The 14,977-nt window shown below is 54.3% G+C and overlaps 1 protein-coding gene across 7 annotated transcripts in view; it reads left to right on the top strand.

Annotated features, from left to right (window-relative positions):
* The window catches only part of NECAB2 (N-terminal EF-hand calcium binding protein 2), an 87,994-nt gene extending 73,026 nt beyond the window's left edge, over positions 1 to 14,968 (top strand). For all 7 annotated transcript variants that reach the window (XM_056360380.1, XM_056360383.1, XM_056360379.1 and 4 more), the window contains 8 exons: positions 9,195 to 9,331; positions 11,780 to 11,898; positions 12,082 to 12,161; positions 12,953 to 13,009; positions 13,132 to 13,244; positions 13,561 to 13,638; positions 13,981 to 14,072; positions 14,188 to 14,968. In XM_056360380.1, coding sequence (XP_056216355.1) covers positions 9,195 to 9,331; positions 11,780 to 11,898; positions 12,082 to 12,161; positions 12,953 to 13,009; positions 13,132 to 13,244; positions 13,561 to 13,638; positions 13,981 to 14,072; positions 14,188 to 14,216 — 705 coding nt within the window. In that variant the 3' untranslated portion in view covers positions 14,217 to 14,968. The remainder of the gene's footprint in view (positions 1 to 9,194; positions 9,332 to 11,779; positions 11,899 to 12,081; positions 12,162 to 12,952; positions 13,010 to 13,131; positions 13,245 to 13,560; positions 13,639 to 13,980; positions 14,073 to 14,187) is intronic.
* The last annotated feature ends 9 nt before the right edge of the window (positions 14,969 to 14,977 follow it).

Raw genomic sequence — 14,977 nt, forward strand, 5'->3', positions numbered from 1 at the left:
ATCTCATTTAATGGACTTGGAATGTCATCAAGTGGTGACAACCCCTGAGAGCCTTCTCGTGTCAGGGTGCCAAATAACACATGTGTGTCTTATGGACAGGCACTGTCCCCAATCCAGCTGCAGGCAGATTTCCCCCACCCCAAGAATCATTATTTAAATGAAAGAATATGTAAATCATAAAGGGAAAACCGAGCGTACTGACCTTCAATACCAGCTGCTGATGCTCTAGCGGTGCTGGGGAGTCCAGAGGTATATACAGACAGGTGAACAGGTCTGCATGTGTTATTTGCAAGTTAAATTGTTCCTGCTGTGATTCACCCTTCTTGTCTCTGCCTTACGACATGTCATGGCAGTGAGCAGGAGATGCTGGGCTCCGGAGGCTCGCTGGGAGCTGCTGCAGCCACCCTCCTCTCACTGCAGCTGGTACCGGTGTGGCTGTGGGTCTCCCCAAACTTGCAGCACACTGCAAGGGAGCACTTGTTTGAGCAGCTCACAGCCCCAGAGCAAGCACCATCTGCCACCACTCTTGGATGTTAAAAATGATGGATTTTTCTCGTTGTTTTAGAGCACAGTCCAGAACAGCAATATAGAGTGATCTCATTTGCATCCTTACCTGCCAAAATTAAGCTTGGCAAATATGATATTGCTCTTTTTTTGAAAGATGACACCTCAAGATAAAATAGTCAGTAGAAATAATCCTTCAAAATAATCTTTTCATCGAACCCTCCAGCTAATCCTTTATCTCATCCTCTCATTTTACTTGAGCAGTTTTTCTCCTGCTCTGCTGAACAGACCTGGTGCTCACCCCGAGGGCACCTGAGGCTCCTGGAGCAGCACTTTGCTGTGCCGGGATGCTGCTCCGCGGCAGGGTGTAAGAGCAACACGGTGGGAGCAGCTCCGGGTAGTGCCCAGCCCAAACAGCGTGAGCTGCTCCGGGTTCCCACAGGCATCGTGCTCTGACCCTGGCTCCGCTCGCACCCAGCCGTGGTGGTTACAGGAGCAGCCACTGAGGTCCCCTAGTCTGAAGGCCGTGGGGTACCACTGCAGTGCAGCACATCTATTGCTTCGTCTTTCCTCCTGGGCGAATTCGTGCCCTGCTGCCCATCAGGGGGTCCTTCGGGGAAGCGCTTCCCCAGCTTCCTCGCTGCCCAGCACGGGAGCAGCTTATCTCCTGGTACTTTGTACCTGGCTGAACCCTGGGAGATCCTGTGCAGCTTGTCATCGTCTTCCTTCTGGGAAACATTTGGCTCTTCTTTAGGAGTCAGGATGTTGGCTCAAATGGCCAGTTGGCCTTTTCTGGGAGGCTCAGAGCATCATCCACCCTCACTTGGCATCACGGAGGTCTGCCCTGGTGGGTAGGGGGTTGTTTCAGGGATTGTTAGCTGCTTTTTTGCCCCTTTCTTAGATGGGTGATTTTATATGAAACACCAGCTTTGAAACACTCCTATAATGCAATTAAAGATGTATTCATGGTGAATGGGTTAGGCTGAAAAAAGGAAGGAGTGGTGACAGGGTGGTGAACAGGTAAAGGCTGAGTCATCTTTCTTTGTGTTTTGAATGATACGTTTCTGAACAATTTCAGTATTGATTTCTGTAGAAAAAAAAATCGTGAATTTCTGGAAAAGTTATGGAACTTTATAGTTCAAGAATAATCGAGAAGGAAACAAGACATATCTGTTTAGCTTCTCGGATAGTATTTCTGCAACTCTTCCCTGAAATTAATTTAAGAAAATATTGCACTACAAAGTAAAGCAACAGTGCTACTCCACTTCTGCAAGAACTGAATTTCCGCCAACTTTTCTGTTCAGACTCCAGGCCAGAAAGCCGATTCTCCATGCGATACCAACCGGAGCAATTTCCTTGCCAGCACCCCCAGGGCTGTGCCTGAGATCCAGCCGGGCTGCCAGACTGCCAGGGAGCACAGCGGGGCTGGCAGGGAGATGAATCTTAAGAAGGTCTTTCTTGGAGCATATTTTTAGACAAAGATGTTTATTCACTATTCTTCTGCTTGTCTCTCACTGCAAAATTCATGTCCCTCCTCTCACTCTGAGAAGGAAGAGCATCTTCTCTGGAGGTCCTACTCATGCTGCCCTGGCTCCAGCTCTGATGGACCTCCTGTAGAACATTCTCTTCCTCCTCCTCCCTCCAGTTTTAAGGCTATTGCTCCTGGGATTAAATAAATCGTATACAGACATCAGCACTGTGTTCGAAGCCCGAGAGCAGCTTTGAAGGAGCCACCAAAAGGATAGGCAGGGACCAAGTCAACACGTAACCAGCTGGCATGACCAGGCTGAGCCTTCAGCAGCTTGACCATCCCATGTCACTACATCTACAGGGTCTTTTGAGTAGGTCCTGTTTGGAAAACAAAATCTGTACTTTCCTTGGAAAACTGAAAGAAAATGTGTATTCGTTTACCGTCTTGTGGATACTATATACAGCTAATTAGGAACTTGCGTGGAGGGAAAGGCTAATTATCAGAAGTAGGAGGCCACGCTTTATTTCCAAGTTTCTTCTTTGCCTGCTGGCGATGTGGACAGGGTGTGAAAGTGCCATATGCCTCTTGATCCATAGGCAACCCCGGGGGGTGTGATGTATAGCACACGTATGGGCCAACAGCTACCCGCCCCTCACACACCCGCGGCTGTAATGAGAAATGATGGGATTATATCACAGCCAGGACATTTCCTAATAATGGGAAGAGGGAAGTCCCAGGACCAGGCAAGGCAAACATGAGCTGACCAGGGTCCAGCACCGAGGTTTATAAAAGGAGGATTTTATAGCAAAAGGCTTTTAAACCCCATGTGCTGCCATCATCACATCATCTTTTTTTTTTTTTTGTCTGAACAGGTGTCTCATTTGTTTCTTTAGAGCTGTTTCGGGAAGGCTGAGGGTCTTTCATATGTTAATGCTTTCATTTATCAACTATTTAAGTGTCTGTTCTCTTCAGGTTTCTTCTACTGATTATGTGCCAGGCAATCAGTTTTGGGTCTCTGCTTCTGAAGGGATTTAAGAGTTGAAGGGAGGGAAAGGAGTGAGAGGCAGGTCTGAGTGTTATTGTAAGTGTAAGAAAATATCTCTTGGAAGAAAACAGGCAATTAGAAGCAACGAATTTAAATCAGCCACTCAGAGGTTACAGCGCAACACATGCCTGGTTTGTAAAAGGGTGAGTGGGTGGAAGATAACCTCTCCGTCATCCCGGGATGAGGTTTGACAGAGGTGTTTCATGGCATGGCAATGGGTTTGTTGTTGGGTTGCTTGGTTGTTTTTTTTTTAACTGGAGGAAAAGTGTGGGTGAAACAGAATTGGCTGTGGTTTCCACTTGAAAAGCCTCTTCGGTTCAGTGCCATCACTCCGTGGGCGTGCTTCAGCCGTGGTTGGAGTTAATAAAAATTTGAGAAGCTGTCAATGTCCCCAGGCTTGGTAAATGTCAGCCAATTTGGTCAGTCTTGCTGAAAAGCAGCTCTGGAAAGCCTTGTTGGTCAGGCTGTAACGCTTCAAGGTAAAGGGAAGGTACGGGGCTGTCGCAGGGGGGGTCTCCGAGTCCGTGGGTGGCTCAGAATCATTTATATTTTACATCCTGTAGTCTTAATGAGCTAAATAGTGACCTTTAAAAATGCCAGCAAAGAAGCTTTGAGATGCTCAACAACATTGAAAATCTCCCTTTTCAGTCATTTGGTACCCACAGGAACATGGCCATGAGAGCTCAGCTCTGGGCATCTGTTCGCAATGCCCGGTGTGGGATGCTCGACGCTGGTGCTGGCAAGTCCAAGCATTCAATGGCACCAAAGTCCCAGCTGTGATCTGCACAGGTAACACTTCCCAAGGGTGTTTTCATTAATCTGTGCCATAATTAGGGCAGATTTGGGGCAGGTGCCTATGGAAATGGAAAGCTGGAAGAGCTGTGGTGGGGCTTTGGGCAGCCTGTGCGCCCATGTGCGCACCTGCTGTGCACGGGGAGGTGCGTTACAGGCACATAAAAAGCCTGTGATGTGAAGGGAGGTGTGGGATTTGGGGCTTGGACCTCAGCTGACTGACCAGAGAGCTCGGCACTGGGCAATATTTCCCCAATTACCTGTTGCTAAAGCAAATTGTCCTTTCTCACTCGTTCTTTCTCTTGTTTTCCAATGTCTCTGGCTCATGACCTGGTTTTTCAAACAGTGACGCTTTCTGAAGCTCTGCTGAGAGCTGTCCCCTGTAGAAATCTCAAGGCCATGCTTTCAACAAGCCTTTTACGTTTGTTTCTTGCTGCAGACGCACGCAGCCATCCCTTTGCAGCAGCAGCAGACATCAAGGCCAGGCAGCTGGGGATGTAGCAAGGGAAGAGGTGCCTTTTTTACCCTTCTCTGCCTCTTCGGTAGCCACCATGCTCCTTCCTCACCCAAGGCTTGCCAGCAAAACACTCTGCAGCAGGGTAGTATCTGTGATGCCAAAGTCTTTCTAGCCTTGAACTCATCGGCTAGCTGGATGGGAAAGAGCATGCTTGGAGATGTGCCCCTCCAAGAGCTTCTGGCTCAAAGCAGCTTCATTGAGCAGCAATTATTATATTATCTCCATAAATATTTTAGCTTCTCAAGCGAAGCAAAGAGGGAATAACTCTTCAGGGTGGAATTAATAAGACCAAACCTCATTAAATCTCCCTAGGACAGAGTGACAAATGTTTTAATAAGATGATGGGAAGGATCCCTTTGGAGCTGGTCTTCTTAATGACTTGTTTTTGCAGTGTCAAATAAGACAATTGGCTAGAGGAGAGCCCGAGGGACTGCTGAAAAACCTCTGAGGACACGTGTCTCAGACCCAGCTCCTGAGAGCAAATGTCACAGCTGGGTTGGCAAATAGACAGAGTTATCAAGGTGTGTGGGGGGGAACCCCACCGTTGTTTTAATTTCAGAGCTATTGGACTTACTGGCCTGTTAAAAAGCATCAGATCTTCACTGACACCCCAATATTCCTCCATGCTGGCTGGCATCCATCCTTCCAACGAATCTTGATGTAGGGAGTTAAACTGATCTAAATGAACATGGGAATCACCTGGTTTACCCTAGAGCTGAACCGAGATTGTAGGGTGTAGTTAGGTAATAAAATCCCAACATTTAACTAGGCAAACTCTCGCAGCCTTATATTCTAGCAGCCAGAACCAGTCCGAGTGATCAGATGGTGCTCGGTATAGCCTGTGCCTTCATAAATGTGATTTTCCAAAAGGAGCAGGCTCCTGTGCTAGGGGGAGCGATCTGTTCACGTGAGGCGTGGGAAGGGCTGATCAGGAAATTTTTTGGTGGCATTTGCAGGAGATGGGCTGGAGTCTCGGAGAGCAGTAGAAAAGTGGAGGTAAATAGCATTTACCCCATTTATTTGATGTATGGGTTGAAATGGAAGAGCAGCGGTGCACTCTTCGCACCTGCAGCAGGGAAATGGAGCGTGGGATAAGAGAGCGGAGCAGGTGTAAAATCAGTTGATGGGCTTGGAGCATCCACGGGGATGTTCTACATGGTTTGGGTGACTATCAGAGAAGAGGACAAGGCACGGGTGCTGCAGATCTCCCTGGAAAGGGACATTAATGGGGAATTACTGTGTCTTTGCAGTGCAATAGTGCTTGGAGCAGCAGAAGGGGCCTTGGGGCACGGGGACCTGGATGCAGCCCCCAGCTCCGGCCAGCCCCATGCTCGTTTCTAGCCCCCCTGCTCAGCAGGGCAAATCATGTCCCAGAAAACCCGTGCTCTTAATTAAAAGAATAGCCCAATCAGCCGCTCGAAGGGGCACGCACAGCTCCGTGTTTAGCAGCAGCAGCAGCTCCCGGGGGCCTGCAGGTCTATATTAAATCCACGAGGAGGGGCATAGCCCCCAGCCCACGGGAACAGCAGCCCGCTGCCAAGGCAGCAATCAGATCCCCAGCACCAGCAATCAGAGCAAGGCTGGGTGCAAGAGTTAATCAAAACCTATCTGTAATTATAGCAGAGCCTGTCTGAGTGCCTGTTTAATATATTTACACCTTCATTATGGGCAAACTGCTGGTTGCTGGCAGGGGCGTGCGCGGGGGGAGCAGCCGTGGAGGGAGGGGAAATGCAAAAGAAATAGTTTCAGATCCCAAATGCAATGATATGTCTTTGCCAAGATTTATCGATTTAATACACCCTCAGCCAGCGTGAGGATAGTGGAGGATGTATTAAATGATAAGATGATTGCCTGGGTGAAGGAGCGAATTTAGCCTGGTGTGGGGCTCTTTCCAAAGCATGTGCTGGCAGAGGAAGATGAAGGATGAGGTTCCTTGACAGTGAATTGAATACGCTGTCTATACAGACTTGTTCAGTTGTGATACGTATGTCTGTGTGTATATGTGTAATGATGCTTGGAAAGAATACACATGCATACATAGTGTATATTGTGTGTTCTGAGCAAGTTGTATTTTTCTGGGGAGAACAGAGATCATCCAACTATCCAGGAATATTTGTGATGGCATTCAAATTGTTTTTCCCAATCCAAATGCTCAACAAATGTTTTCACATCACTCCCTTGGCTCTATTGCTGTTTATTTGTCTTGCAGTGGTGCCTGTGCCTCCCACGGAGGGGGCTCGGTGCGATGCTTCACCAGCTGTCACATCCATGGTCCCAGGCTGCCTGTTCATCCCTCTCCCTGCCTGCACGGGGCAAGGGAAAGCTGGGCAGGACTTGTCAGGAGATGTCCAAGTTCGACATGGTGGCACTGGCATCCCGATCCAAAAAGCCCAGCAGCAACCCCATCTGTGGTGGGCAAGGAAGCACATCCAGCCCCTGGGAGGCTGCGTGGTCCCATGGCACAGCACCCACTGCTGTGGGTACTGTGTGCTGTACTGGTAAAGTAAGGCAAAATCCCAAAGGGGCGAGCAAGCGAGACACCGATCTTTGGTTGTGTGATGGGGACGCTGCTCCATCACGCTCACGGTCCCATGCTCATTCGCACAGGCGAGCGGTGCTGCACTGGCTGCGCTTGCCTTCAGGGCGCTGCGAATGTCCCTGTTAGCAGCCAGCAGGTGAGTGTGTCTCTCCAAGCCGGCTGGTCTTGCTTCCAAACACTGCCGGGCCGTGGAGAGAGGACATGACACACAGGCGACCACTGCGTTGTGTTTCTGAGGCTTTGATGGTCCCAGAGAGGGTGATCACCCCCCTCTCCTGCCTGCAGTTTTTTGCTGCATCTCCCTGTACCCTGCGCCGATGCCAGCTTTCCTCCCTCTGACCTGACTGTTGGATAATGGTGGTACTGGTGGAGTGTGCTGGGCAGCACTGGGGCTGCGGAGGGGAGCATGGTCCTGCTCGGAGAAAGGTGGCAGGGTCCTGTGTGCACACCCAAGGAGCATCCCAGTGCTGGGTGCTCGTGCAGATCTGCTGAGCTGGTCCTGTCTCCATTTGACCGGTGTCCTGGGACAGGCTGTGCTGGTGAAAGGGCGACTCCGCACATCATTCCCTGCCATCCAGTGGTGCTACAGTGAGCAGCTGCAGGAGGTCACGTATACAGCACACTGCATGTGGCTGTGAGGGGGAGAGGAGCAAGTTTTTTGTGGTTGAGAGATGTCATTAACTGCCAGGCTAGTTGGATGCTCAAGAAGCCATCAAGGAACTCATGTTCCCCTACCAAACCAGGGGTGAGAAATCACATCTACAACCAGTTTCCCCAGGAGTGTTTTTCTTCAACTCATTCTTCTTTTATGATTTAAAATCAGGGATAAAGGTCCTCTGGGTTCTTGCAGAGCCGCTCAAGTTGCCATGGAAATAACCCTCATTAATCGCTTCACCATAAAACAAGAATAATTTGCTTTGGGGAGCTTGGGGTACTCGTGTTGTGCCGCTACGTGCTCAGATAACTGGTGGTGCTGGGACCGGAGCACTCTCACCCCTGAGTTTGGTCATTGCCAGTGGAATGCAGGGATCCAGGAGTGTCCATCCCCATCTCCTGGAGCCAAAAGTCGTGAATCCCAGAGGAATCCCGTGCCAGGAGGTGCTAGCAGGCAAGGACGGGCTGCCCAGCAGGGGTTTGCCTGGGCCACATGCTGTCCCTGCAGGCACTGATGGGTTGGAAAGACTCTGAGGAAAAAGCGATGCCAGTGAGTTTGGGTTGAGAGGAACCTGATTTTTGACCACAAGTTTTTTTAATTATGATGCTGAGTGCTTAGCTTCAGCCAGACCTGGTGTGGCCAGTGGCCTGGCTGGGCTGGACTTGGCCTGGTTGGGTTGGGGTCAGACCAGTTCGGCTGGTGTTGGACTGGTTGTGATGGTGTTGGGCCAACATTGGGCTGGTTGCGCGGGTGTGGAACTGGTTGTGTCGGTCCATTTGTGCCAGTGTCCTCTGGCAGGAGGTAGAGGAGCAGCACCGTGCCGTGGGCAGGGCACAGCAAGGCTGTGCTGGGGGAGGGGTGCTGCGTACTTTAAGCAGATCAGTTGCGCTCTTTAAACATTTTATTAAGTGTCGGCTGTCTTGGGAGGGTTTGGACTATTCCAGGAGCTTCTGTGGCTTGAACAGCTTGTCCTCCTGCACCAAAGCTCCCTGGGAGCAGCCTGCCTCCTGCTGAAGGCATTCCTGCTCTGGAGGCTGTCTCCATCAGCCAGAGCTTTCCTTTGCTCCCGCTTCCAAAAAAAACCCCCAACAACAAACCACCACCAAAATATGCTGAAGCTCTTGTTTTGCAGCATGGGATGGGAGGGAGGGAGGCTGGGTGGGGGCTGCCGGAGCTTTCTGCTGCTGGCTTGAAGGCATCTTCAGCTTGTGGCTGCTTGGTGACAACCATGTCAGTTGTCCCAAACCTCTTTAGCATCGGGTTGGCCATACTGTTGGCAACTAATGCAAGGCAATAGTAAAGTAAGATCACAGTAAAGAGAGCAACTATGGGCTTTGGGTAATCGCCTCTTTGCGTTGCTTTATTTATCTATAAATAAAGCGATGCTGATGTGCCTCGCTGCCCACACTCCCTCCTGTCACAGCCTCTACAAGTCTGTCCCAGGGTGATGGATGCTGGAGGGGCTATATGCTGGGTGACCTACAGATGCTGCAGGGTTATACTCTTCCCGTGGGGTGGGACAGCACAGGCTTGTTCTTCCTGTGGCCCTCATGGTCAGGGACACAGAGGGGACCAGCTTGTGCGTGGGATGTTGGATGGATGCTGCACCGGCTGGGGTGCCCGCCGGCATCGGGCGCTGGGTCTCACCGTGCTCACTGTCTGCCTTGGCAGGTGTACGAGAGCGGCAGCAACGTGGACCAGTTTGTGACCCGCTTCTTGCTGAAGGAGACTGCAAACCAGACCCAGTCGCTGCTGAGCTCCGTGGAGAGTGCCGTGGATGCCATCGATGAGCAAACCAACCCCGCCAGGTCTGCAGCACCTCCTGCCCTCCTCTCTGCTTCCTGGTTGATTTTAGGGGCGGGGGGGGGGGGGGGGGGGGAGGGGGAGGGAGAGGAAGAAGATGCTTTTGTGGGATGAAGGAAAATGCAGCAGGCAGTGTGTGGGAGCACAGGGGAGCTTGGCGAGCAGCTGCCTTTCCCTCTGCCTCCCTTCCCAGTTTCCTGAGAGCTCTCATGTCTTTCCTCCACTGCTCCGTCCTGCCCTGTCCCTCACTCTCCTACAGCCCCAAGGGTCCCTCTTGACCCCATCACCCCTGAGTGGTGCAGGGGGGGATGCCAACAAGGGAGCAGCACCCTGGGGCTGGGCTGGGCAGCACTGGGTGCACAGGACTGCTTCTCTGAGCAAAGCCACTGGTCCCATCCAGGGCAAAACGCAGGCACCAGCAGCAGGGTGGCTGTGTCTGGGTGTGCTGGGGACAGCCCGCAGAGGGTGGCTTCCCATGCCAGGGATTCTGTCCCTCCTGCCAGGGCACTCAGCAGGTGACATCATCCATAGAGGCAAAAAGTGCTTGTGCACTGGCGACGGGCACCGCCGTCCTTGGGTTCTGTGCAGGGGTCTGTCCCCATCCCAGCAGCCCGGCATGTGTTACCAAGCTTGGAGAAGCCAGAGGAGACAGTTTCAAGATTTCTCAAGCACTGCCAAGGCTAAAACATAAGGGGTACCCAGCAGCATAGCCCAAACCCCAGCGTAGCCCCCCTCAGTGTCATAGTGTCACTCACCTCCCCTGAGTACCATCATCACGATGACTGTAACCAGGACAGGTTGCCATGGAAACCATTCCTCAGATGCTTTTGAAGTGAATCCCTCTTCTGCCATACCTACAAACCAGGGGGCCACGGGGTGCCTGGGGAGATGCCCTGGCTTCCCCAAGCTGCAGGTGGGCAGAGGAGGCCAATGCACAGGGACCGCAGAGAGTGAAAATCCCACTCCCCACCGGGACACTGCAGGGGCCAACGAGCCCGAACGCTTCGCTGCAGCCTGGTCTTGGCTTTTTGGGTTTAACATCTGCAGCAGCCACATCCCGGAGAGGACAGCAGTGGGTTGGGCTCACAGGAGCTGTTTGGGACACAATGAAACCCTGGGCAGCCATGGTGACATCTCACCAGCATTCCTAGGAGGAATGCTCTGGGTTTCATCATCCCATATCACTTTCTCCACCTCATTTTGGAAGGAAGCTGTAGCAAACCTTGTATAAAATGTGGGAAAAGTAAGAGTTCCTGGGAAACAATGAGGAGGAAGCAAGCCCAACATCAGATGGAGCAATTAGAGCCTGTGAAAGGCTTTGCTGGCTTTTGTTTGCCAATGTGTGGGCCCTGTTTATAACGAGGAGTATTGTAGTTGTTTTCTCATGGTGATAATAGCCAAAAAAACTTCAAAATCAAAACCCCACAAAAAAGTTCTCATACATCCGCACAGAGACAAAAAGGTGGCCTAAAAAGCACTAAAATACAGGGCTGTAAAACAAAGTGGAAAGGCACAGTGTCCAAGCCTGAGACAGCTCATTAAATTGTGATTAAAAAGAAATCTTTCTCTGTTCTCACCTAATTTCCTGCCTATTGACGGGGGATTATTCAGCACAGCAGTGGGATTATTGCACAGCCTGTAGCGATGGGGATGTTCCTGCTGCCTCTGTCGCCGTTCTTGCTTCCTTATCTTGGTGACGTTCTTCGGGACCAAATCTGCTCATTCCCATGTACATGGTCAAGGCCACATGGGCTGATTTTGGGGGACAACAGCAGCCCGGACATGGCTCCCTCGGCACTAAAGGAGCCACCTGGAATTGTCTGGAGTGGCCAGGGAGGGTAGGGAGGGCACCCGGCTGATGCGCTTCCGAGGGAGCCAGGTGCCTGGGGAGGGACTGGAGGGCAGGGACAATTCTGGCTAGTGTCATGCCCATCGGCTCCCCGGTGCTCAGCATGCTGCCTCCGGGTGCGAGCCCCATGGCTGGCAAGAGATGACAAGAGGATCTAAGACCCCCTGGCACCTCCACCAGTGGGCAGCTGGCATGGAGCTGCTCTCACTGGGAGGAGATGCTGGAGACCCTTTGAGCAGCTCAGCCTCTCCCTTGCAGCTCAGGCTCCCCATCGGTGGAGGAGGAAGGAAAGAGAGAGCCAGCCTTCCCCGAACCCATTCCCACCTCACTGCACACAGACGGCAGCTGCAAACTGCAGCAGGAAAGAGAAGTGACGGCTGCTGGGAGCAGCCCGCTGCTCTCGCTCTGATTCTGACCCACTCCCCACACCGGGTGGTGCTGAAGGATGGTGCAGGAGGGCAGCCACTGCTGCTCTCCAAGGCATCTGGTGGCCATGGCAGAGTTGCCCAGAGGGATGCTCCAGTGTTGGCTCCCTGGGGCTGGCTCATGCTGTGCTGTACGTGCCCGGCTCTGCCCTGATGGCCTATGTGCTCTCTGGTTGCAGGCCCTACCCCAGCAAGGCTGCCCACGGTCTGATGGACGCCTGGTATGACAGCCCCGTGCCCAGCTACTCTCCCACCAGCTGGATGGTCCCCAGGGAGCAAGGGAAGAGCTTCCAGACTGGTAGGTGATGGCTGCTTCCCAGTTGCATTGGCCACCTTGGGTGACTCAGGGGACCTGGGGAAGGGAGCTGCAGTCTGGGTGGCAGCACAGGGGTGATGCTCAACTTCCCCAGAGGGCAGCAGGGCTCTTGGGGGGTGCCCGAGGGTGCCTCTCACTCCATCACTGCCTCCCGGCTCCACGCAGGTTCCTCTGACACCAAGGCGGAGGGGCTGGAGGGGCAGATCAACAGGCTGGCTGAGCTGATCGGCAGGCTGGAGGACAAGGTAAGGGCCAGCGATTCCAGGCGTAGGGCTGTCCCTTAGGTGTCCCTGCAGCTCCACCGCCTCCCTGCCCTGGTGGGGATGGAGGTGACCAAGAGGTAGCCATGACCATCCCTGTGCTGTGGCATGCACGGGCTGTGGGCGGTGTTGGAGGCTATTACATCTGACGAGCTGGTGGCAGCTATTCAATGTGGAAAGATTAACTGTGTGTTTATTTAAACAAGAAAAAAACGTCAGGAAGAAAAGTGACGTGTCTTGCAGAGGCAGTCTTACTCCATCTAGGGACTGAAGGAGAAAACGTTGCAGTGCTGGAGCTGTTACTGAAATCCTCCGGGTTTGCATTTTCAGAGCAGAAGGGGACAGGAGGAACGTGGTGCTGTACGTGGGGGCAGGGAGGTGCTGTGCAGGGCAGAAAAATATCAGTCCTGCTTGCCAGAGAAAATAAGGGCATGGCCAGGGATGGGAAGATGCCAGTGGGCACTGAGGAGGGACAGGTACCCCTGCTCCTGCCACCCCAGGGACCATTCAGGGACCATGGAAAGGTGACAGCAGCTTTGGGGCTGATGCGAGGACACGGTGTCGGGGCTGTCAGCTGCCCTGGGAGCACGGGGAGCTTTTGCAGAGGGTCCTGACGGGAGGGTACGAAGGTGCAAGGGGCTCTCAGAGCCATCCCCTGCAGAGAAGGGGGCACAGCCCGTCCTACCGAGTGCTGGGGACAGAAACCCACCTCCCTGGGAGGGACACCCAGCCTCAGCTCACCCACCCCTCCCGCTGCTTTTTCCCCGTTTCCCCAGACCCTCTGGTTTGACCTGCACCAGCGGCTGTCAGACAGCGAGAGCACGGCGTGCACGGTGAGAGTGCCTGGCCACCACCCCGGGGGGGCCCTGCAGCATGCCATTGGGCTTGGCGAGGGTTGTCCCCTTGCTTTTTGGGTCTCATGTGCCACTGTGGGTTTTTTTGGGGGGGCCCACAGTACCTCCTCCTGGTGCGGGATGAGATGACGGTGTCGCACAAGCACCTGGGCGAGTTCTGCAGCTCCCTGAAGCAGTACCTGAAGAGTGTGGCCGGGGAGCGGGACTGCTTCCAGTGGGTACCACCGGCATCGGGGGGCTCGGGGGGGCTGGGGGGGGCAGGGGGATGTCCAGCTGCCCTCGAAGCTAGGGCCACCTCACCAAGTGAAGGGCTGAGGCAAAACAGCCAGGATTTGGGGGTGCAGTGATGCTCGGCCACCAAAATTTTTGCATGGGCTGGGGAGTGTTGGGTGGGGGGGCTCCCCGCTACCTGGGCTGTTGGGGCTGGGGTCACCCCTCAGTTGCCCACCCTACAGCATGCCTGTGGCTGCAGAGGCTGAGGGGGGGATGTCCCATGGTTTGGGGCTCACCCCTCTCCCCACTCCCACCAGCGTCACGGCAGTGAAGCTGCCCGACGGGGTCACCTTCATCGTCTACGAGTTCTGGGAGACTGAGGAGGACTGGAAGAGGTAGGGGAAGGGGCCCAAAAAGCTCAGGGTGGTTTTTTTGGGTGGGGGGGTGTGTGTGCGTCCACGTGCTTGGGCACGGAGGGGTGTGGGAGCTGCTGAGCCCCAGGCTCTGTCCCCTGCCTGGGGGCAGGGGCGAGGATTTGGTCTGTCACTGTAGAGGGGACAGGGGGCTTGGGAGGGGTCTGTGCATCTCCCACCTGGGGATGCCTTGGGACATGAGGGATGGGAGGGCTCACTGTCCTGACCAGTGTCAGGGTGCTGCGCCCAAGGGAGGGGGCTGTGAGGGGCTGTGACGGTGATTTAGGGGGAGGCTGTCACCCAGTTTCTCCCACCCGGGTGCAGGCACCTGCAGAGTGCCACCTGCAAGGGCTTCCAGCACGTCAAGGTGGACACGCTGAGCCAGCCCGAGGCCATCTCCAGTGTGGCCGTGCCAGGTACGAGGGTGGCCACCCTGTGGGGTGGGACAGGGACAGCTGGGTGGGGGGGCGGTACAGGCTGGGTGGGACTGGAGGGGGGTCAGGGTGACCCTCTGGTGTCGTTCCCCTGCAGCTGCCTGGTGTACCCTGAGCCGAGAGTGACCACTGGTGCCGGGGGTCCCACCAGCACCCATCCCCGCTGTGGGGTGGCTGTGAGCCCCTGCGTGGCTGGGGGCGGGAGGTGGTGGTGTGACCTGTCTGCAGTGAAGGAAACCCCTGTGTCTGTCCCCAGCACCCCATCGGGTGTCCCCCCACAGCTACCCCATCACCTGGGTCACCTCTCCCTGGGCTGGGGTGGTCTTTGGTGGGGGGGTGAGGGGTGTCCCCTGGGGTCTGCCAGGCATGGGCAGGCAGGGAGTGGGGGGAGACAGGGTGCAGGCAGCCAGGCCATGGGTGGGGGGCAAGGCAGGGGGAGGAAGCTGGTGATGAGGAGCAGGGTTGGGAGTGGGATGCTGGAGGCCCCCTGGGGAGGATAAGTTGGGGGTCCCCGCAGTGGTGCCTGGGGGTGAGGCTGTGCCCAGCACAGTGTGTGTGTCCCCAGTGTCCCTGGGCAGGGGGTGAGGGTGGTCCCGAGGGGTTTCCTTCATGTGTGCATGGTGACAGCAGGTGCCTCGCAGGCGTGGGGATGGATTGCGAGCTTACCCCCACCCCTTCATCCCCCTTCCTGGGGTCTGTACGTCAGTCTGTCTGTCTGTCTGTGTGCAGGGTTCACTGCCCATCCTGCCCCCACCCCACCACGCGTGGGGGTCCCTCAGGGTGCATGGCGCAGCACCCTCGCCGATACCCTTGTCCCGTCTTTATTAGCTGCTGTACAACAGGGACGGTGATGCCAAATAAAACAGTGATGGGATCCAGCGGTGTAG

Source organism: Falco biarmicus, chromosome 15 (genome assembly GCF_023638135.1).
Source record: "Falco biarmicus isolate bFalBia1 chromosome 15, bFalBia1.pri, whole genome shotgun sequence".
NCBI classification, from domain to species: domain Eukaryota; kingdom Metazoa; phylum Chordata; class Aves; order Falconiformes; family Falconidae; genus Falco; species Falco biarmicus.